At 43.4% G+C, this 22,344-nt stretch overlaps 1 protein-coding gene across 4 annotated transcripts in view; it reads right to left on the minus strand.

Annotated features, from left to right (window-relative positions):
• The window catches only part of PPP2R2C (protein phosphatase 2 regulatory subunit Bgamma), a 44,308-nt gene extending 31,022 nt beyond the window's left edge, over positions 1–13,286 (minus strand). The window contains exons 1-3 of one of the 4 annotated variants that reach the window (XM_083460557.1): positions 12,785–13,286; positions 10,393–10,515; positions 9,043–9,202 (exon numbers count right to left, since the gene is read on the minus strand). In XM_083460557.1, coding sequence (XP_083316683.1) covers positions 9,043–9,112 — 70 coding nt within the window. In that variant the 5' untranslated portion in view covers positions 9,113–9,202; positions 10,393–10,515; positions 12,785–13,286. Of the gene's footprint in view, positions 1–9,042; positions 10,258–10,392; positions 10,516–12,784 lie in introns of those variants that run through there. The other 3 variants (XM_083460559.1, XM_083460556.1, XM_083460558.1) reach the window with 3 other exon arrangements.
• Between the last annotated feature and the right edge of the window lie 9,058 nt (positions 13,287–22,344).

Raw genomic sequence — 22,344 nt, forward strand, 5'->3', positions numbered from 1 at the left:
TTTGCTTACTGCCGTATGGAAAAGTACGTGAATATGATCTTTGGGGAGTTTGTAAGTAAACCATTTTATAACTTACCAAATGTGTGGTCTTCTTCTATGCTAGGGGAAGAAGGAAATTTGGAAGGAGATTTTAATGTGGAATACTTTGGAATTAACTGAAAGGAGCACTTTTTAAGGATTTAAAGCCTGTATTTCCACACTTTTATTTACTGCATGTTTTGCCAAAGAGCATAGGAGCTGACTAATGAGTTCTTGGTCATGTGACTGTGTGATATTGTCTTGGGAGATATTTAGTAGGGCCAGTTCTGGAGTTGCTTCTATTACCCGTTTTGTTATTTTGCAGATCTATTGTAAAACTGATATCCTGAAGGATTGAATTTTGGAGCATTCCCACCGTATGTGGAGTTTTGTGCCCTTGGCGGTGCAGCCTCCCCAGCACCTAGGTGAAGTTCCTGGATGTATCATCGCTAGCTTACATGGTGTTAGGTATCACCTGTAGATGTCTTTATATTGTTAACCATGCCATGTTCTTCAGATGAAGGGCAGTATAGAAATTTAATTAATTAATTGCACCTTCATCCAGTATTTTCTGTTTCACTGCAACTGGTATATTTTGTACAAGTCTTTCTTCCAGTTCGTTGCTGATGAGGAAATAAACATATTTTTTACATATATTGGACAATACACATATATCCCTCAACTATTTATTTACAAATCAGTTGCCTTCCTTTCAAAGTTAATGACATTCCAGATGGATAGCTCTGTTAGTCTTTCGCAGCAAAAGATCTTATGGAATTTTAAACACAAATGAAATGCAGTGGCTAATGGCCTTTCAAAAACCATCTACAGTTGCATGTCTACTCAGAAGTAAGCCCCAATGAATTAAGTTGGGTTTACTACCAGACAGGGATAGAAGGATCTGTCAATTTCTGTTCTCAATTTCTGTTGCCCATTTTTCAAATCTTAAATTCAGTTTTCCTTATTTCTGCAGCCATTTATTAATTTTTTAAAATCCTAATGAAATGCCTTCAGCATTTTAGAGTGAATTTCTCCTAAGAACACATTTTTGTAATGCAGTTTTGACTAATGTACACATTTTTGCAAGTGTTTTCTACCTTTATAATGCATTTTGTACCTTGTATATATTCAAGTTTATGTATACGTTTACCTAATTTGTGATTTTTTGTAAATACTGGTTGGTTGGAAAACTGCACTGCAAAATTCAGGTACTGTAAGTGCAAAAACGGCTATGTTTCACTTCTCATGTTGTTTTGGAAACTGCAAATTTGACAAATTCAGCTTAATTTAACTCTCAACTGAATCAAATTTCTTCCCCAGCCTCACCAGCTTGATTTTACACACCAACCTAACTTATTTCCCTCACTCAGGCATTAAGGAAGGATGTTTCCTTGTCATAGCTGTCCAATTTTCCCTTTTCTTACGAGGAATCCTATTCGGAATAAGGGAATTTCCCTTAAAAAAAGGGAAACATTGACAGCTATGTTCCTTGTACATTGATAACTTATAGTATGTGAATTGCCTTTTTCATTTTCATTTTTTTGAAAGATGAGAAGTTATGTGATACACCCAGTAGTGATGGCTTTTCTTTTTATGAGTTTAATAAAATACAGTCATTTCTAATTTTTCTACCATAAAATATTCAGTATTATTCAACCATATTTCACAGTCACAGACGTGAATTGACAACTTGTCTGTCTTCCTCTAATTTCTTTATCCATTCTGAAGGAGACCCGGTTATCAAATAAAAATATTCTAGATGACTATGATACAAAACGTAAGTGTTCCCTTTCAGAATGATGTGATGATAAAAATCCCCTGCAGTGGAGCAACAGGAAGTGTTCTGCATGAACTGTGTGTTCTTTCGTTTTGCATTATTCAATGCTTTTGATCTGCCAGTTTCAATTACAAAGAGATTAGCATTTTAGACAAGATAATGACCTCACCCTTCAGATGTAGCAACTGGTGTGATTTCAACAATATAGTTCAGTGCTTCACACTTTCTTGAACCACCACCTGTCTAGGTTGATGCTATAAGGTCTCATTTGATAGTGAGAGGTTTGGAGATTTGGAGATTGTTCTGCTTACAAATACACGAGCAGAACCAGGGCTGAGCCAAGACATTTTGCTGCCTAAAACAAAGGACAAGATGGCACACCTCCCAGTTTTAAATACAGAGGCAGATCAATCTGACAGTTGAATATAATTTCAATTTCACCACACTTGAGATCAGCAAGTTAACTTAGGGACACGGGGCAGGTTGTGTGGCACACCCATGACTGTCTTCCAACAGAAGGAAATGGCCAGGGGGCCCAGGAGGAATGGAGCCCCAGCATCCATCACAAGATCCGCCCTCCCCAGCATTCAGCACTCAAAGAGGCTGTCTCAGTCTTCGTAACTGTAGGGCCATAGCTGAGCACACCAGAGTGGAAGCAAATGCATTCTAAAAGCAGATGCAAAATTGCATCAGATTCCCCAACTGTGCGTGGGATCCTTAGCCAAGCCCCGACTGCTTCCAGTCCAGATAAAACCAAGCTCTAAAATGCCCCACTCTGTCTTTTAATTCACACTGCAAACCCTTCCGCTAGTTGAAAGGTGGCATTTTCTAAAGGGATTTTCAGTCATTCAGGAAACAACAACGGATACAGTGGTGCCCTGCAAGACGAACGCCTCGCGAGACAAAAAACTCGCAAGACGAAAGGTTTTTTCGTTTTCGAGTTGCTTCGCAAGACAAATTTCCCTATGGGCTTGCTTCGCAAAACGAAGCTTGCCCCCGCACCCCGGACCTCTTTTGAAGCAAGGGGCGGCGGGGAGAAGATCGCTTCTCCCCGTTGCCAGCCCCGCAATCTCCGGGGACAGAGGGGAAGACGTGCCCTCTGTCCCCGGACCCCTTTTGAACCAAGGGGCGGCAATGTAGAGAAGCGATCTTCTCCCCTCTGCCCCTTGCTTCAAAAGAGGGGACAGAGGGGAAGGCGCGCGCGCGCCTTCCCCTCTCTCCCCGGACCCCTTTTGAACCAAGGGGCGGCAACGGGGAGAAGCGATTCTCCCCGCTGCCCCTTGTCTTGCTTTAAAACAGGTCCGGGGACAGAGGGGAAGGCGCGCGGCGCTTCCCTTCTGTCCCCGGACGGTCTCCATAGGAACGCATTGATTGATTTTCAATGCATTCCTATGGGAAACCGTGCTTCGCAAGACGAAAAACTCGCAAGAAGAAAAAACTTGCGGAACGAATTAATTTCGTATTGCAAGGCACCACTGTAATCCCTATTAGCAAGAAATGAAAGATAGCAGCCAGAAATCTTAAGGGCTTTTTTTTCCTGGCGGTGCTCAATGGTACACAGTACTGGCACCTCCCCCCGCCCCCGCTAAATCTTGTGCTGCTAGTGCCACCACCTTCCATTCTTTGGCTGGGGCAAACCATAGAGGTGAGCATGGGCAGTGTGGCTAGAAGGAGGGGAAGGGAGAAGGAAAAAGGCAGAATGCTGGGTGGGTTTGAACAGCAGATGGAGCAAGATGGGGGGAAGGTTAAGGAAGGGGGAGGGGCATGCAAAGTGGAAGGGGTGGGAGAGAGAGAGAGAGAGAGAGAGAGAAGGGGGGTGGAGAGGATCATGGCGAATACTGGCACCTTTTTTCCTAGAAAAAAGCAGTGCTTAACATCATGTACTCAACACAGTATGTACCGTATATACTCGAGTATAAGCCGACCTTTTCCAGCACATTTTGTATGCTGAAAAAGCCCCCCTCGGCTTATACTTGAGTGAGGTGGGCGGTGGCGGTGGTAGAGGGACGAGTGCCTTTGCCGCTGGCAGCGGCGGAGGAATGAGCAAGCCCAAAAGCAGCCCTTTCGGGCTGCTTGTTCTTCCTCCACTGCTGCCACCACCACCAGGCTTGTGGTATGGTGAACCAGCTTATACTCAAGTCAATAAGTTTTCCCAGTTTTTTGTGCTAAAATTAGGTGCCTCGGCTTATATTCGCGTCGGCTTATACTCGTGTATATACGGTCCTTGTTATCTGAACCTTGGAAACTCCAGTAATATGGTAGGCCTCCATAAGCACACTACTCTGCCCCAACACTAGGAATTATCCTAATATTGTATCTGGCTTGAGTGGATCACACGCGCCACCTTGCCCCCGCAATTGAGCATGCTGCACAATGTCAGCACGCCCCGGGCCGGGCTCTCATGACACCAGCGCACCCCAGTGTCCAATCCTCGTTCAAAGCCAACAAACTTTTCTCTATCCACTTCCTCTATGCCACGCATAATTTTATAAACTTCTATCATGTCATCTCTTACTTGCCTATTCTCCAAACTAAAACGTCCCGATTGCTGCAACCTTTCCTCACAGGAGTCCTTCCATTCCCTTGATCATCTGGGTTGCCCTTTTCTGAACCTTTTTCAACTCTGCCTGAAATATACTCGGAGTCGAGTGTGGATTTCATGCTCTTTATTCAGCTCATAGTAGTGAGGAGGAATCCTTTTTGATGTGAGGTGATGTGAACCATACATATTACATGAAGGTCCAGCTACGCAAACACTTGTTATATGAACTTTCCGTTATCTGCACGTGAAGGATCTTTACTCTAAGGTCACTAAATGAATGTCTGGTTCAAATATCCGAACAGCAGGACCTGTGTGTATACAGATCAGCAAGAAGTTGTTCAGCGCCCTGACTGAGTGCAATCTATGGAACTGTGGTCGGTGAAAATAAAATGAAAGGAAAATAAAATGAAATGAAAGGATAGGAGAATCTTTTTTTAATCATTTGGGGGTTAACCATTCTGGGTTTGGAAATTCACTGGGATTTTCCCAATTAAGAATGGAAATTGTCAGCTCACTATGCAAACACTCACCTTATGAACTGTTTCTCATGAACAGATTAGGTTCACCTAGCGGGACCTGCATGTATTCCAAATGCAGTCACACCATAGATTTGTATAATGCCATGGTATTGACAGACATATTTTCCATTCCTTTCCTAATGATCCCTAGCATAGAATCTGTCCTTATCACAGCTGCTGCACGCGGGGTCTACATCTTCATCAAGCTATGACCCAAAGGTCTCGTACCTGATCTGGCCTGGCCTGAGCATGTATGTGAAATTAAGATTTTTTTTTTTTTGTGCCAGCATGCATCACTTTACACCTGTTTACACTGAGCTGCATTTGCCATTTTTATCACCCATTCACTCAGTTTGGGAGAGGTTCTTTGGGAGGCCTTCACAGACTCTTTTTTATTTGTCATGGGCCCTGATGAGATGCCAATGTGGGGAGCTGGCTTGACCAGGACGAGGGGAGTGGGACCTGACATCTGAAGCGGGAACCTGAGAGACAGCTTTCATAGTGGCTACTCCCAGGCTCTTGAACTACCTGCCAAGGGAAGGCTGTCCAGCCTCATCTGAGGCAAAAATATTTTTTCATCCAAACAGGCTCTTTTGTCTCATAAGGCAACTTGTTGGAATCATGCTGCCATTGGTTTGGCTGCTGTCTGTACCAGTTTGACTGATTTTATTGATGTGATTAACCTGCCTTGTTTTCATGATTTGATTCATTTTATTTTGTATTTTGCTTTGCATTACTGCTGCTAGCTACCTTGAACACCACTTGGTAGCAACAAAACAAAGTAGTGCCTTTCCTAGCCAGAAGCATATTATGTTGATACTACAGATACTCAACAGGGCTTCAATCTCCTTTGCTTGTTGCCTGGTCAGGTGATCTACTAGGGTAACGATGGTCCACTGGGGTAACAAAAATCAGAGTAAAAGCCAGATTGGAATGGATCTAAATTAGGGCTGCCATAAATCTGGGAATCGGGCTGAGAAATGGCATTCGGGCAGATTTTTGCTGAATCTGCAAAATGTCCAGGACAGGACTCGTATGGCAAGTAGGGCGATTTTTGTTTAATTTTTTTTTAATGTGGCAACCCTATCTAAATAACCAGTTTCACCAAACTATTGCTGAAGTTGTGACTCATCCACAAACGACAATCAAATCCCAGATGGCAGATATATTTTCAGTGATCGACCTGGCACTAATACGCAGCACCCCACCTTTTGTTAATCCATTGTGGTTTAAGGCTTGCTGAGGAAATTTCCAACGCAGTCCAGTTCTTTCAGTAGACCCTTGTGAAGAAAACCAGGGTCATCTTGTTTGAAAAAGTTGAGGAACACTGCTTTGGTACTGGCACTGTATCTAGAGTGAAGTTGGCATTTATCACTCAGCATTTTTAAAAATTCCCACGTTTGGCTTCAGTGGATACGTTAGGTACATAATTACAGGGAAATAAGTTTCCATAAATATCCTCAATCATTATCTACAATTATCCCCTTTCCCAGTGCTTTGGCTGTACATGGCACCATATTTGGTATTCTTTTGGCACTAGGTGCATAACTTCTTAATTGCCCAGACTTTAGAGCCATTACATGTTATTTTTCAATCTGCATTGCTATTTACTGAATTATAATGTTTTATTTTATCATATTTATTTTTCTTTGATAGTGCTTCAAACTTCTTTGCTAGACCTCTCGGAGTATTATTTCTGAACAAAGAGCAGTACATCAAATAAATAAAATAATCCCTAGTAAGTTTGGGCTAGCATTAATTCCTAAAATTTGAGAGATATTCTAATAAGAAAAGTCTGCAGGAATCTATGTTTTTTCCCCCAGGAAAGGCCCCCCCCCCCGACCCCAATGCTTTAGTTTCTGATGCAACATTTTCCATGTTTTGTCTCAACAGGAATAATTCCCAAAGCACTCCTGTGGCAAGACTGGCGCTAAGAGTCCAATTAAATCAGCTGCTCTATATTCATAACCTAGGTACACTTTTCATCTACATCTCCAGATAGAACTAAGAGGTAACAGAGATGCCAAACACTGATGTTTGATGGTGGATGCCCTCCATTATTTTTTCTCCTTTTCCATACAGAATACTTATGTGCACCACAATTTATTTACCCGTATTTTTCGCTCTATAACACGCACCCGACCATAACACGCACGTAGTTTTTAGAGGAGGAAAATCCGTAGGCATGCCACCCATAGGCATTCCCTCCATAGCACGCACAGACATTTCCCCTTACTTTCTAGGAGGAAAAAAGTGAGTGTTATGGTGCAAAAAATACGGTATTTCAGGAAGATTTAAGGTTCTCTTTAAGGGGCAAACAAGCCAAACAGTAGGTGGAGGTAACAAAAGAAAAGGAAGAAAACTTGAGACATGTGAATTATTCCCAAATTAACTTCTGTTTCAGCCATCAATTTAAAGGTGCTCAGATCCGCCACCCAAACACACAATTGTGGCATGTGTGTGAAGAGATTCTACATATCTATACTAAGATTTTGCATATGATGTAAGCCACCCAGAGTGGCTGGGGAAACCCAGCCAGATGGGCGAGGTAATAATAATAATAATAATAATAATAATGCATGTTGTATGTTGTAAAGCCACCGACACATGGTCACACGGTGTGCGAGTGCGTCAGAAGTGGGGGGGATGCGGCCGCTGGGTACCATACCCATTCCCTCTTTTATCACATGAAGGGTATTTTGCATGAACACCCCTCGTGTTAAAATAAAATAGGAAGTAATGAAGAATATGACACTTCGAACCTGTTTTGCCATGAGAAAACAACAGTTAATTTGTAGTAATATTTCTATGAACAGTATGGTGGGGGAAGGCAGCTCTACATTCTCCTTCAAGGCTACTCTAGCAGGAAAGTGACTAAACTTTAAAAATAAATGCAACTCAAGTATTAGCCACCATGAATCAGCAGTATGCTCAGCAAAATGAAAAAGAGCTATAACAATAGCCATTTTCTGGGCATGAGATATTTTTAATATATAAAGATATAACTGAGCAAATTATTTTCTTCAGTGGTAATTACTGAGGACACCAAATACTGCTCTGGATCCTTGAAGAATTCAGTTTCTATTTAACCTACAGCTGTCCACATGTACAAGCCTACATGGCTAAAGTCAGCACACCACAGTTGTCACATTGCACAATTTTTGCCATCCTTCATCCCCAATAAAAACGACCTTACCACCTGATTGCAAAATATGTGTAAATAATATTTAATATAAAACAAAAATTGACATGCATAGGACAAAAAGCGCACAGATGCAAGACTTCAAACAACAATTCAGAACATAAAAGCAGAAGGCCTTGGAGTCAATGCTGTAGAAATTGCTGTTTTGACTTCATTTTTATATTGCTCCTTAAGTGCAGGCAAGTGATGGGGGTTTCTCCCAAAATTATCTTTGTAGTTCCAGCAATAAAACTGCTTTATACTTCTAGAAAAATGCAGATCATCAATAATCGAGCATGGCCCAGTTGATTAAATTTATGTAAGCTGCCATCCTAGCTGAGAAAATACCACACGGAAGATGCTACAGAAACAGGCTACATGCAACACACAACGACAACGACATGCTTGGGAAGTTCACAACCTGGTCACACAGTGACTGATAGGCATGTTGCTCAGTCGTGACCGACGTTTTTAAAACCATATTTCCAGCATTATGCTATGCAGCTATACATTGTTATGGATATAAGCCCTGCTTGCCTGTAAAATATATTTGTTCACTATAAATATTTTAGCATCCATGACATTTACAGGAACAAGCTTTTTACATAACATTCCAGACAGAAAGTCAGAAGAGACTCAAAAGGAAGGGCTCATTTAAAAGAGATCTGGTGCAAGGTAAAGAATACATATTTCCAAAGATGTACGGAAGCTCAGCCTATCATATTAATTGATCTCTCAAGTTATCTCCTAGGCACGCAGTTCCAGCTGCTCACATTCCTCTCAACAAGCTAATCCAAGTGCTCCATTTACTTCAGATTTTTACAGGAACCTAGCAAATTTCCTTGCATTTTAGCAAGACCAGAGAGATTTGGCTTCTTCATCTGCTAAACATAAAAAATTTGCTTTTCATTATATATAACTTACCCAAACAAGTGAATACAGGTTTTTATTATAATGCACTAGCGTTCAAAAACAAAAAGATAAATTATGTCAGCATCTGCATTACCTTCAGTCACATAGTTGTGGTCTCGAAGAAAGCCATGGTTAATTTTCCGTGTGTCTGTGTCCTCGCCCATTTACAGCAGGATTACTCAGCATGCCTGTCCGCAGTGGACTGATAGAATCAGCAGAGGTCGTCACAAGAACACCATCCATGCTGCCACTGCCTAGCAGAGGCAAGAAACAGACTGTGGTATGATGTACAGCATAATGAGAGCTTGCGATGCAGCAAAGATTTGAAGGTGAATGAAAGAAAGAACAAGCACAAGATCGGCTCCAAAAATCAACAATGCAGAACTCAAAATGCCAGAAGGGGTCCAGATGCAAAGCAAAGAGGCCCTGCTGACATAGCTAAATTCTCTAGCCAGCTGCTCCTTAAATGAGCTCCTGTGCAGAGGCAGCTCCCAAAGCTTGCCGCTGAGAAATCTTGCAGAATGTGAAGAAAGTGGCAGGCAGCTGACTGCAGCAAACGCTGCCTGGTACTAGCTCAGTGATTGTTGCTGCAGCTACTGCTGTCATCTGCCTATGCTGCATCCGAGCAAGCCCCTCCCAGCCAGCCTCTCACTATCCAACCAGGAAAGATTTGCATGGAAGTAAAACTGAAAAATGAGAATGCAGGCGAGGATTTCAGCTTGTGTGCCTGGAAACCAGGCCTTGAAATTTAAGGGAGAAAATAAAACAAAAATACTAAAATCAACCTGCTCTGCATTATCCCATTCTAGGATACAATTCATCTGATCTTATTCATTATTTGTTATAGCTGTAGCAATTGCGCTCTCCTGTGCTCACTTCTTTCCTTCTGCATTATGTTGCAGTCTTGGATTTCTAAGGTAGGAGGCCCTCCCTATTTGCTTTCCCATGCTTCTTGGGAGAGAAGCCTCACACTCTAGACGTTGTCGACTCCAGCTCCCATCAGCCCCGGCCAGCATAGCCAATGGTCAGGGATGGTGCAAGTCCATAGGTCCCTAGTTCATAGCATTTTCAACATCTCCAACACAGCAATGAAGATGAACCTCCAGTGATGAACCCAAGGCAGAAAAGTTCAAATAAACAACTTCTGTATGGCCCAAGTCAGCAAAAATGGGGGGTTTTATCAAAGGGGTGTTGCTTATAATACTCATTGTATATAGATGCATTCCACATTTTTGAAATTCAGTGTGTTTCATACAATCACACAACTCAAATATCCTGAATCAGCCATATTACAAACTGAGCAGGATTGTGTGCATCCTGCCCCATTTATCCACCAGTTCTGTCTCACACATCTTGCTCACCTGTAATGGGGCAAAATTAATCATTCTTTTCAACACACAAGCAGTGGAGGAAGTAGGTTGTCAGTTATCAATTCAAAGCATACCTGGAGTCCTTTCTGCAAGTGGAACAGCAAACAAAAGGACCAGCAGAGGTAAGTATTCACAAATTCTTGCTTCCCAGTTCAGTGGCAGCTTTAACATAGCTGGAGAAGTCATCAGGCTGGAGCCTGAAGGAGAAATACAGAGTAAAAGATGCAGTGGATGAAGCTTCACTTGGTGCCTTTTGAAATATCACCTTTTGAAACATCGCCTTTTGAAATATCACTGTAACTTCCAAGTGAAAATCTGAATTTGAATTACACAAACACTGTCAACTTTATATGGGCAAGGAAGAGAGGTTCAACAGGTTTTAGTACTATGCGGTCTCAACTATGCTATAATCTATAAAATCAAGATGATTTGTCCAACCATTTAAAATTTGGACTGGATTATTTCCATGGCAAGTGCTAGAAGCTGTCTGTTAAAAAACAGTCACCTATACTTTATCCTTAAAATGCGCATTCAGTTGATCACAGCAAGTATTTGATGGCTGCGGTGGTCTTTCCCGCTTAGCAGTAGCCTCAGAACCACCCAAAAGAGCCCTGGTGGTCAGCTACTTGAGGCTGCAATGCAAGCTGTGAAGCATGCCTTCTGAGCAGCCCACACTGCTGCACGGTAGGCATGACTATGCACACTAACCAGAGCTTGGTCAACTTCAAAGCAAGGCTTCTGCCAGCAAGGGAATCCCAATACATTTTTGCGCTCAAAGCAAAACGTCCTGCTGCCACCCTTGTGATAGGAATGGGTGAGGCTCTGCAAAGGCTTCCCCTCAAGGAAAAGACCTTAGAAAGCCTCGCTGGAAGATTGGGGTGTGTGTGGCAAAATCCACAAGGGTGTCCAGAACCGCCCCTCTGGCCAATACTCAGTGAGAGGGGGGCATTCCAGAGAGCTTTGGCACTGACCTCCCTCCACCTCTAGGGTCACAGGGACATCAGTGCCAAAACAGAGCTTCTTCCACAGCGGCAGAAGTGGTGGGGTGGGGTGGATGCTGCCCCTTGCGTTTCCGCTGCCTGATGCGGCTGCTGCATCCCACCTCAGCTGTGGGCCAGCTCTGTGTGCTGCCATGTGTCTTCATAGCCCACAGCTCCTCAGAATACCAGGGAACCAAATGTGCTCCACAACGCCAGAGCAGATACTCAGGGGTGATTATGCCAACCACCCATCTCAGCTAGGGCTGGCCCAATATTTTTGGCACCTGAGGCGAACCACAAAATAGAACCGCACCACCAGGGAAGAAGGGGGGAGTGAAGATCTACTTCAGGAAGAAGGGGTGGGGAGTGAAGATCTAATCAACCGTACCCAACAGTGGGAATCAAAGGCCATCATGGGCAAGGGTTCTTCTGTGAATCACACTGGGCATGTGCAGAGCCCAGGATACCCCAATATTTCCTCCCTAGGGGTGCAAGGAGACCATCAATGCCATTAGTGCCTCCTATTCACTGAGAGGCCACTGTGGAGGCGGCAAGCAGGGGGCTGCCAAGGAAGCAGATTGTCTGGCTTCCTGGCAGCGTGTCGCAGTCATTGCTGCCACCACAGCAACAGAAGGCGGCGATGCATTCCTCGGAGGCTGGATCTGCTTCTCTTGCGGCTCTTGCTGCCTGAGGCAATTGCCTCACCTTGTCTCATGGGTGAGCGGCTTGGCCCTGATTTCAACTCACGATTCCACAGTGAGATCAGGGCTTTGACAGGATGTTCAAGCTTTCTCAGCTGTAAAATCCACCGGAGCATCCGGGAATTGATCAGGCTCCAGGGGCAGACCATTCAAACCGGTACACCACTCTTCTAATGTGAATTACCTCCACCAACCCAAACTTCACCAGATATTGGTCAGACTACGACCACCAGGCCCAGTACCGTTGGACCACAACTTGCATCACTCAGGGGAGAGATTACATTGAAGGTATGATCTGCTTGGTGTGTCAGACCGATGAACATTTGAGACAGCCACATGGTTGTCATGGAAACCACAAAGTCCCAAGCTGGCCCAACAGCAGCCTCTATATGGATGTTAGACTCATTATGAACTATTGCCCTGAGGTCCGCCAGCATAATGCTAGACATTTTATAGCGAAGGAAATGGGACTCCTATTGGTGATGCTCCTGCCCTGGCTCTCCAGTATGGCCTGGTGCTGCACCAAGTAGGTCAGACCCACCCAGCTGACCCACTCAGGTCTCAGTAATACATGGCAAGTTGGCGCCTTCATCCATGATCAAAGAATGGCTGAGAATGGCCTTATTTTGTACTGACCTGGCATTTCATAGTCCCACTGCCAGACCAGAGGACTTGGTGGATAAGTGCCCACTTGAGTTCTTATGAGGGAAAATAGTTTTCCTCTATCCGCTTTCTCAATGCCATGCATACTTTTATAGTGTACTATCAAGTCAGTTCTTACTCACCTTTTCTTTAAGCCAACCCTCAGCCCCCAATGTTGCAACCGCTCGTTTCTGGAGAGTTGCTCTAGCCATTGATCATTTTGCTTGGCCTTTTCTGAAGCTTTTCTAACTCTGCAATATCCTTTTTGATGTGATCAGAACCTCACTACTTTCTTTCATCTGTCCTGAAAATGCTGTTTGTGACAGCCCTGAAAAAAGGTGAATTCTATGTTAGGGAACTTTAGGAAAGGAACTGAAAATAAAAGTACAAATATCATAATTCCGTTATACAAAACAGCGGTATGACTACATTTTTAAATAATCTGTAAACTTCTGGTAACTAAACCTATATAAAAATATTATTGAGCTGAAAATGTGCAGGAAAGAGAAACTTCCTTATGAGGAAAGGTGAAAAGGGGATTTTTTTAGTTTAGAAAAAAGTAAGTAAAGGAGGAGGACATGATAGAGGTGTATAAGATTATGCATGATTTGAAAAAAGTTTAAAGAGAAAAGTATTTCTCCCTCTCTCATGGCACTAGACCTCATGGACATTCAGTGAAGCTGAATGCTGGATGATAAAAGAAAATACTTATTCACAGTGCTATTTTTCTAGGGAACAAGGTGCTCGAATTCACCATAAATGCCTCCCTTGTTCTCTTAAAATGGCAATGGCACCCATCTGAGAGGTGCCGGGACTGAGTTCCTGTGAGTTCCCCTGGAATAAAAGCCCTGCTTCTTCACATAGCACGTAGTTAAACTATGGAACTTGCTTCGACAGAAAGCAGTGATGGATGGCTTGTAAAAGAGGAGTGGACAAATTCATGGAGGAGGAGAGGGCTATTGATGGCTATTAACTATGTTGGCTATGCTCTGCCCTCCCTCCACAACTGCAGGCAGCAATGCTTCTGCATACAAGTTGCTGGAAACCACAGGAGGGGAAAGCACTATTTGTGCTCAGGTCCTGTTTCCCACTGGGGGGTCTGGCTGGCTCCTGTGAGAACAGAGTGCTGGACTTAGATGGGCCCCTGGCCTGTTCCAGAAGGCTCTTCTCATGTTCTTAAGGCAAACCATGAATTCCTTTTGCCATGTTTCCCTCAAAGAGAATGTTCAGAACAATAAAGATCCACAAAAGTGTTTAAAGTCAAGATTAATAAAAATGTATGAGATTATTTTTAAGGGGGGGAAATCATATTTAACATAGCTCTTCGAAGGTGTTTCTACAGGTGGTGGATGACTGAAGCTGCTGCCGGTTTCCTATTAATTCAGTGCTGGTAAGCAGTTTTCCATTCCGCGTAGCCAGAATTTTCAGGGTCACTGCAAATGAGGCAGCGCTGAGGGACCCATTTACATTTCGCCCCAGGGTAGCTTTCGCCATGGAGCAAAGCAAATGTGCGAGTTCTTTCTTCAGAGTCACCAAGACTGCGCTCTTTAAACCTCCCAGACTTGGACCCTCTTGAAAGTTTACGAATCAGGGGTTTCAGCATATGAACCTCCATCTATTTATGTCACTGGTAGCGCAAAAGGGGGGGGGGGAAAACCAACGCGGAGGAGGGAGATGGATTTACGACGTGAACGTGCAATTCAGCAAAGAAAGGAGGAGAAGAAGGTTTCACAGTTGCGTTTCCAATTCGGGCTGAGGCAAGAGGCGCTTCGGGGAGCCTGACTCCCAGCCCGGCGGTTTCGGGCGCTGGGCCGGCAGGCGCGGGGCGCCATTGCGACGGGCGCCCGGAGCCCCTCGAGGCTGCTTCTTTCTGGCGAAGGTGTCCCGCGCCGCCTCCGCCTTCCCTCAGCCGCGCAGAGGAGGAGCCGGGCCCGCCGGGCGCTGCGAGGGAGGCGCAAGTCCGCGCGCGAGGAGGAGCCGGGCGGGAAGGCGGAGGCGGCGGCGAGGATGGCGGCCCCGGGGGGCTCCCGGCGCCGCGGCGGGAAGAAGCGCCCCTGAGGGGACTCGCGCTATGCGCGCAGGTAAGGAAGGCTGGAGCGGCCTTTGCGCCCCCGGAGGCTGGGGACCGGCGGCAAGCGCAGCCCGCCTGCTGCTGCTGCTCAGCGGCGACGGGGGTTGGCTGCGCTCGCAGCAGGTGCTCAGGCCGCCTCTCCCTCGGCGGCGTTTCCCAGGTGCGAGCCCGGAAAGCGGCAGGCCGCGTGTGGAAGCGAGCGCGGGACGGGCGCCGGGCTCCGCTTCTCTCCGGGCGGGCGGGCGGGCGGGCCTGGTGGGCGCGGCGCCCTTGAGCTGCGCGCCATGGCCGCTTGAAGGCGTCTCCTCACACTTGGGAAACGGCTCCTCCTCGGTCTCTCTCGGCTCGGGGAAGTTTCTTCCGCTTGTGCGAGCTGATAAGGCCAGAAGGAAGGCCGAGGGACCGACTGCAGCGGGGAGATCTCCCGAGGCTAGGGCGGGTGTCCGCCGCGCACACACCTAACAGCAGGAGATAGAAAATCAAGACGAAAATCAAACGCCCTGCAACTGCGGTAGATAAATTTCATGAAATAAATAAAAATAAATTATATTGATAGCTCAACTTTTGTGACTTTTAAAAATATATATATTCCAGAAGAAGCATTCATCATCTTCAGTTTGGAGAAATGTGGTTTGATCTTTTTAGGCGTCTGTGCATAAGCTTGACATTTGAGCGACTGCTGTGTTCTTGACATGGGACAGTATTTGAAGGCTGTCTCTGGTACAAAAGAAAATGGGTCTCCAGTAGGGAGTACCTTAACATCTGGACTGGATTCCTGACAACTTCAGCATCCTCCTCATGACCAGAAACCTGCTTAGAGAACTGTCCTCTTGCTTATGACTTTGCTGTAGAGCACTGGGTTCTTCCTTTCCTGAGACTTCGGGTGATAGCAAGGAGAAGCCTCCTCTTGCTTGGGCTTACAAATCAAGGAAATATTTCCATTAGTAAGTAGCCTTGCTTTGAAAGCTGAGAATTAGCGATCTCGTCACCAGTAACCTGAAAACCAAGCAAAGTCTGCATTGGTTGACCCCATGGCTTCTAATAGTTGTGGTTGCTTCTCCTGGTTTTGCCTGGAGAGGCAGGAAAGGTCTTGGAGACATCTGAGGTATGGCCCTTGTTGGCTGGAAAGCCTGCCCAGCCTGGTCAATAGGATAGCAATGCTGCTTTTCAGCGTTGGATATGTGGCTGTTCAATCCCTTCTTGGTGAAGAAGAGCATTAAACCAAGATGACTTGAGCAAATATTGGCTAGTCTAAAATGTGCCATTTGGGCATAAGGTGCTTGTGAGGGTACTTGGTAGGCAATTTAGAGTATAGTTTTGAAGAAAGCTGCCTTTCTCAAACATGGATTTGTCAAGCCATTACAATCTGACTATTGCAACCTATATAGCCTAAAATATGAAAAAGAATTTGTAATTCACAGCTCTCAAATTCTGTACATAGAATAGCATATCTGAGGAATGTCTATGAAGTCCCTGCCAGAATCATATCCCTAGATACCTTTTTAAAAGCAGAAATGAGGTCTCCCAGCCTGTCTGCAGGCCATACCCCATTCTGGCTCTCTGACTTGCCACTGGCCTCTGTTCCATCCCCTCCATTGACGGTCTTGACTGGTGAGCTTTTGGCAGCTGAGAAGCAGGGCCAGTGGAGCTGTGTAGTGCCGAGAGCTTGGTTGGAAACGGGGAGTAAATGCAATGTGATAGTGCTCTCCTCTTCCTGCATCTCCAGTTTGCTGCATTTCCTTTGGTTGTGCTGAGAAAGGGGTTTTTCCTCAAGCACACAGTGAAGAAGCAAAGAAAGGAAGTCCCTTTTGTAGTAGGAAGTCTGTATGTTTTGGCTCTGACATTGCTGGTATGCAACCCCTTCATCCAGTACAGCCATATGTATTATTAGTATTAGTATTAGTATTGGTATTATTATTTATACCCCACCCATCTGGCTGGATTTCCCCAGCCACTCTGGGAAGCTTCCAGCAAAATATAAAATATAAAATAAAATTTCAAACATTAAAAACTTCCTGTGACTTCATTACTTGATAAAAGATGACTTGAGTAGCCTGGGGTCCTAAGCAGGTGTGCCCTTTGTCATCCCTGCTTCCTGATATATTCATAGAGCCACTCAGTAGTATTAGATTATGCTACGTCTAAATAGTGAGAGATGCATAATGAACTTACTTAGGACAGTCTCTTCCACTAACAGATCAGTGTGTGGCAATCCTGAACAAGATATACTTGCTGAGTGAATGTGTTTGCACTGCTTTTCCAACAGTAGCAAATGAATAAATAAATGCAGAGGAGCTTTAAGACTCCAACCCATCATGCAAAAGGTTTTGCTTCTGGCGTGTCTTTGTGGTTGAAAGCAGAATGGCATGCTAGTACTTGCACAGTCTATAAACATGGATGCAGGATAATGTGAAATGGGAATAAGCTAGCATATTCTGATGGAAGGCTGCTGTTTGGATAACTGTTGCCTGTTGCCATATCTGTTTTGAAAAAATAAAGTGTGTGTGACTACAGGCATAACAGGATTGTGCTTCATTGAAGTGGGAACTGGCATGAGCGAGGTGAGGGGGAAAACCAGTATTTTCCTAGAGGTGAAGAAAAATGTAATTTGGGCAGAAATAGTTTGGAGGTAAGAGTTTAGAAGAAGGAATCTGGTGAGAACTGAATTCTGCCAGAAAATTAATTTTCAAGGAATCTGGGGAAGGTGAATATGTAAAAAGAAAATATTTTTATTACAGGAAATTGTAATTGGGCTTTTATGTATAAGATCTTTGCTGAATCAGTTCAAAATTCATTTGAGTCATCAATACGGATGCTGGAGAATTCCGCTCTAAGTAGAGGCAGATACAGAAATTCCCTGTTTGCATGTTTGGTCAATGCTCAGGAATGTACTTCCTTGAAGTGAATGGAATCCACATTCATTCATCCACACTGTTTTAAGTGAAGATTTTATGTAATTAATATGGTAATTTTTGGCTTGTTGCTTTACTTGATGTTTCCTAACACTATTACTGTATCATGAAGCACAACAGAGGTTTAGAAGCATGAGGGGATATGGCTGGACGTTAGCTGCTTCATTTACTTTAAAACAGAATGCAAATGGAGGTAAATAGCACAAGGTATTGGTTTTTGGCTGACAGAAGGGTTTCTAAAATGTAAGAAAGTCAATGCTGTATACAGGTGCCTCTTTGCTTTTCTTATTACATGGAGAAGAATAATCTCTCAATATCTGTGGATTTTATTTGTGATCCTCCATTAAAGTCCTAGCCTCTTTGTCGGCGTGGGAAGAACCATCCTGATTTGACTACCCATATTTGACCACTGTATACTTTTTTAAAAAGTATAATTAAATCTAAAATGTCCTCCCCCTTCCTTGCAGTTTTCTTGACATAACTAAACTTGACCAGCCCTGATGCCCAAGTGAGGGAAGTGAGCTAGGATGACAAATTTATAGTGAGCTGTGAAATCAAAATATCCCCACTTACCTGGGAGTAGATTAGCTTTACAGTCATAAATGGCTTTGTGGTGAGCAATTAACCACTTCGTTAACTGTGTCTTTAAGGTGTCAGAAGGCTCTTTGCTGTTTTTCCTCAAAAAGAGTAACAGGGCTACTTTCTGAAAATTCATTAACTTTGAAGGGAGTATGCAGGGAAATAAATTCATTTGTAAATATTGAATTAATATGAGATATGCATGTCTATTGTGTGCTATGTAAAAAAAAATCATATGTGTAAAATATAACACATATACTGCAATTCAAACTGCATATATTTTCGCACACAACAGAACACAGACTTGCACAAAATAAAGCAATTGCAGTGAAATTCAAAGACCACATGAAAGTGTAAATTATAATCAGAAGGGTTGAGGCATGTTCATACATTGCTTTCATCAAGCAGCCTTTTCCAGCTGTAGCTTGCCCGGTGTTTCTACAAGCTCACAAGGAGGATGTGAAGCTAATGACAATATTTCCCTTTTTGTCCTTAGTTTCTGGTATTCAGAGGTATTATGCCTCTGAAAGCAGTAGATTCATTTAGTGTACATGGGTAATAGCTGTTCATTGATACTCTATGAATTTGTCTGATCCTCTTTAAAGCCATTAATATAGTGGTCATATTAATATAGTGAAGAGAAATAACATGTGCAGTGTTTTACAAAGTTACATTCATTCCCCTTCCTCTTGCTTCCAGAACCATGGAAAGCCGGGTTGGGGGTGCTGAAGGAAAGAGAAGAAATTCAGAGCACAGCATTCTGTGGTGGTGTAGCAAATAAAAGGTATAGGCATTTGGTATTTGGTGCCCAGGCCTTCGCTCTGCTTTGTACTAACTTAGACAAGTTGCCTGTCTCCATCTTAGCCCAGTCCAGCATTTTAGCAGCAGCCAGTTAAATGTCTCTAGGAAGCTTACAAGCAAAGCATGAGAGCAACTGCAGTCTCCTGACTCCTAAGAGGAACTTTGTGTGGGTGAGACTGAAGGGTTGAATAGCTTGGCAGGATAAGTGTGACTTGGACAAGCCCCACATTTTGGAAGCACCAGCTGCCACTGCATTAAGCGCTGTAGATGGGAATCAGTGTTCTTGCTTTTACAAAATACAGCCCCAGATTATAGATGGATAGGTGATATCCATAAAGTTGGGCAAAGGGTGGGGTGGCAATAAAATAACACTCTATTTCTCTGTTTTGGTGTCTGTTGTTAAGCCACCATTTTGGTCATAAACTGGAGTGCCATAGCGTTAGCATTGTATAAACTTTCCATGTGGATGTGGAGAAAGAGGTTGTTGTGCCCACAAGTCGGTTAAACTAGTGAATCTTTATATGGTACGGATCCTTGAGACTATAATAAATAATACATGAGACACTACATATGAATTGATTTTTTAAATAGTTTTTTAATTTCAAATACTGAGCAACACTGGGCCAACTTTTTGGCAGAAATGTTCCTGGAGATAATACAGCCTTTTGATAAGGGTTTCTGCTCTATTCATGGAGGTTTTACTCGAGGGCTGTAATTGCTAGTTGTTGGGCGAATAGTCCCTTTGTTAGATCATTACGAGAAAGCTAGAGCTTGCAGATTAAATTGTGGATGTATTCTGACTGTGGCAGATGTTGAAAGAGCAAGAAGAACTGGGTGGGGAGGGGCTGGCTCATGTAGAACAGAACCAAGAAATGATTATATACTTTCACTGAGTAGTAGACATCAATGAAAAACATCTTTTTCGTAGGACACCATGTTAAATATAATATACAGACAACGAAACAAGTGAGCAAAGCTTGTAGGTAGAGTGTCAGGAGAGCTAAAGCATAGAATGAGGTTTGGTGTGTGAGAGATGCTCATAAGAAGACTGATTTTTTTTACTGTGTTCAACGCAAGAGAAAGAACAAGGAAATAGTAGCTTTGCTGGAGAAATGTGATACAAGGTGCGTTTTCCGCCCTGGGCTCTTTTGGGAGGAAGGGTGGGGTAGAAATGTAATGAATAAACTAACGAATAATAACTTCTACTTTGCCTCAGTTTTCTCCCACCAGGTTAACCCAGCAAAAATATAGCAAATTGACAAGGGAGAGTGCTGCAGTCCAAGTTGGGTAAAGCAGTATGGGAGCAGCTAGCAGCCTCTCTAAATGAATCCAGGGCTTGACAATTACTCAAGGAACTAAAGCTGTAATCTCAAAAGCCTCTGTCCATTCAAGTTTTCAGAATTGTTAGAGAACAAGAGAAGTAGAGGCAAGCAAATCCCTCCCTCTACAAAAAGAGGGAAAGAGGACCCAGGCAACTGCTGTGTCAATAGCATAATGTCAATAATGTCAATAGTTGGAAATGTTCTTGCTGATCTGATAACCCTGGTAGTCTTTACTTGGACTTTGTCATTTTAAGGCATTGTGCAACTGTACTCATTATATTGCCTATTTTATGATTTTGTTTTTCACCTTCAAATTTTAATCTGCTGTTATAATTCTTCTCTCTGTTTTATGTACATCATAAAATGAAGTTTTAAAAACTTTGGAAAAAAGAAAGAAAGCTGGACTCAGAAAAGTACATGCATTACAAAGAGCTGGCTAGGGTTTCTCAACAATAATTTATGCCTGAGTAACTGTGTCTTCTTTTTAAATATAATTACTAGCCCGGGTAGCTAAGGAGAATGCTGTAGATATGGTATACCTTGTGAAAAGTCTTCTTCCCCACCCATACTATTCTTTATGAGCTGGCAAAATGTGGGCAAGATTGTGCTATTGTTAAGTAAATTTGCAGCTGTTTGGTAAGCTATGGTAAGCTGTTTGGTAAGAGTGCCCATCTGTGGTGAGAATTGACAAGTTGGGTCTTGGGCTCAGTGGCTTTCAACATAGTTAATAAATGACATGGATGAAGGAGTAGAGAGGATCCTTATCAAATTTGCAAGTGACATCAAACTGGTAGAGCTACCTAACAACCTTAAAGACAGAAACAAAATTTAAGAATTATCATGATGAGATGGAGAACTGTGCCAAAAGTAAAGATTGGTCTAACAGATTATATAAAGTTCTGCATTTGATTAGGCAGAATCAGGTGGATAAATGTTGAATGGAATATACTGAGCTTTATTTACAACAGTGCATGTGGGAAGAGGTTTTAGTACACCACAAGTTAAAGGTGAGTCACCAGGGCAATATGATAGCTAAGAAAGTTAATGTAACTCTGTGCTTCATCAACAGAATTATAGCTACCAGATCTTTAGAGGTAATGACACCCTTTTATTCTGCTTTGGTCAGATCTCACCTAGAATTCTGTGCCCAAACTCGATACCATAGTTTAAGACGGATACCAGTGCGGGGGCACTGGAAAGTGTCTGGAGGAATGTGACAAGGTTGCTGAAGGCCCTGGAAAGATTAAAGGAGTTGTATACATTTGGCCTAAAAAAGAAATGAAGAGGCAATTTGATAGCTATCTTTCAACATTTGAAGGTGTTATGAGTTTAGATGTGTGTGTGTCATTGTGTTAAACTGGGTGCCAGCCCCCTCTAATCCCTCGATCCAGAAATGTTAAAATCTATTCAAGCCAAGCTTGCTTCCTGGCGAATGATCGCCTGGCCCTTAAGGGAGCAAATGATTAACGGGCTCTGTGCGAGACAGCAAATAGGTGGGGGGCCTCTCCCACAACAGACAAAGCTGAATTTGACATGGAGTTTTGGGGCTGTGATGTGAACTTAGAAATAAAGCAGCAAGCAGAAGAGAGTCAGAGAGCAGCGTTTGATGTCTGTTTGAATCCAAGGCTGTGGCGACAGGAGTTAATGCTGCGAGCCCCTCCACTGTAGGCTCAGGTTGTATATGTGTAAATAAACCATATATCATAAAGGCACCACAGTCTCCTCTGTGCCTCATTTCAAAGGAACTGGTTCAAATGTCAGGAGAACAAATTTTGACTAAATATTAGAAAAATCTTCATGTGTGTATGAGCAGTTTGACAGTGAGACAGAGTGCCCTGGAAAGTTGTGAACTTTTTGTTTGTCAGGTGGTCATGCAGCCTGTAGTTTAAAATCTTTGAGGTGGATGCAGTACCAGAAAATTACTTGCACTGACTAGATTGGCCTTGAAGCCCCTTCCAACCTTGTGATTCTGTAGCCTAGGATAGCTTCCCTCAACCTGGTGCCCAGCAGAGATGTTT

The sequence above is a fragment of the Podarcis liolepis genome (genome assembly GCF_965112155.1).
Source record: "Podarcis liolepis genome assembly, chromosome: 9".
NCBI lineage: Eukaryota > Metazoa > Chordata > Lepidosauria > Squamata > Lacertidae > Podarcis > Podarcis liolepis.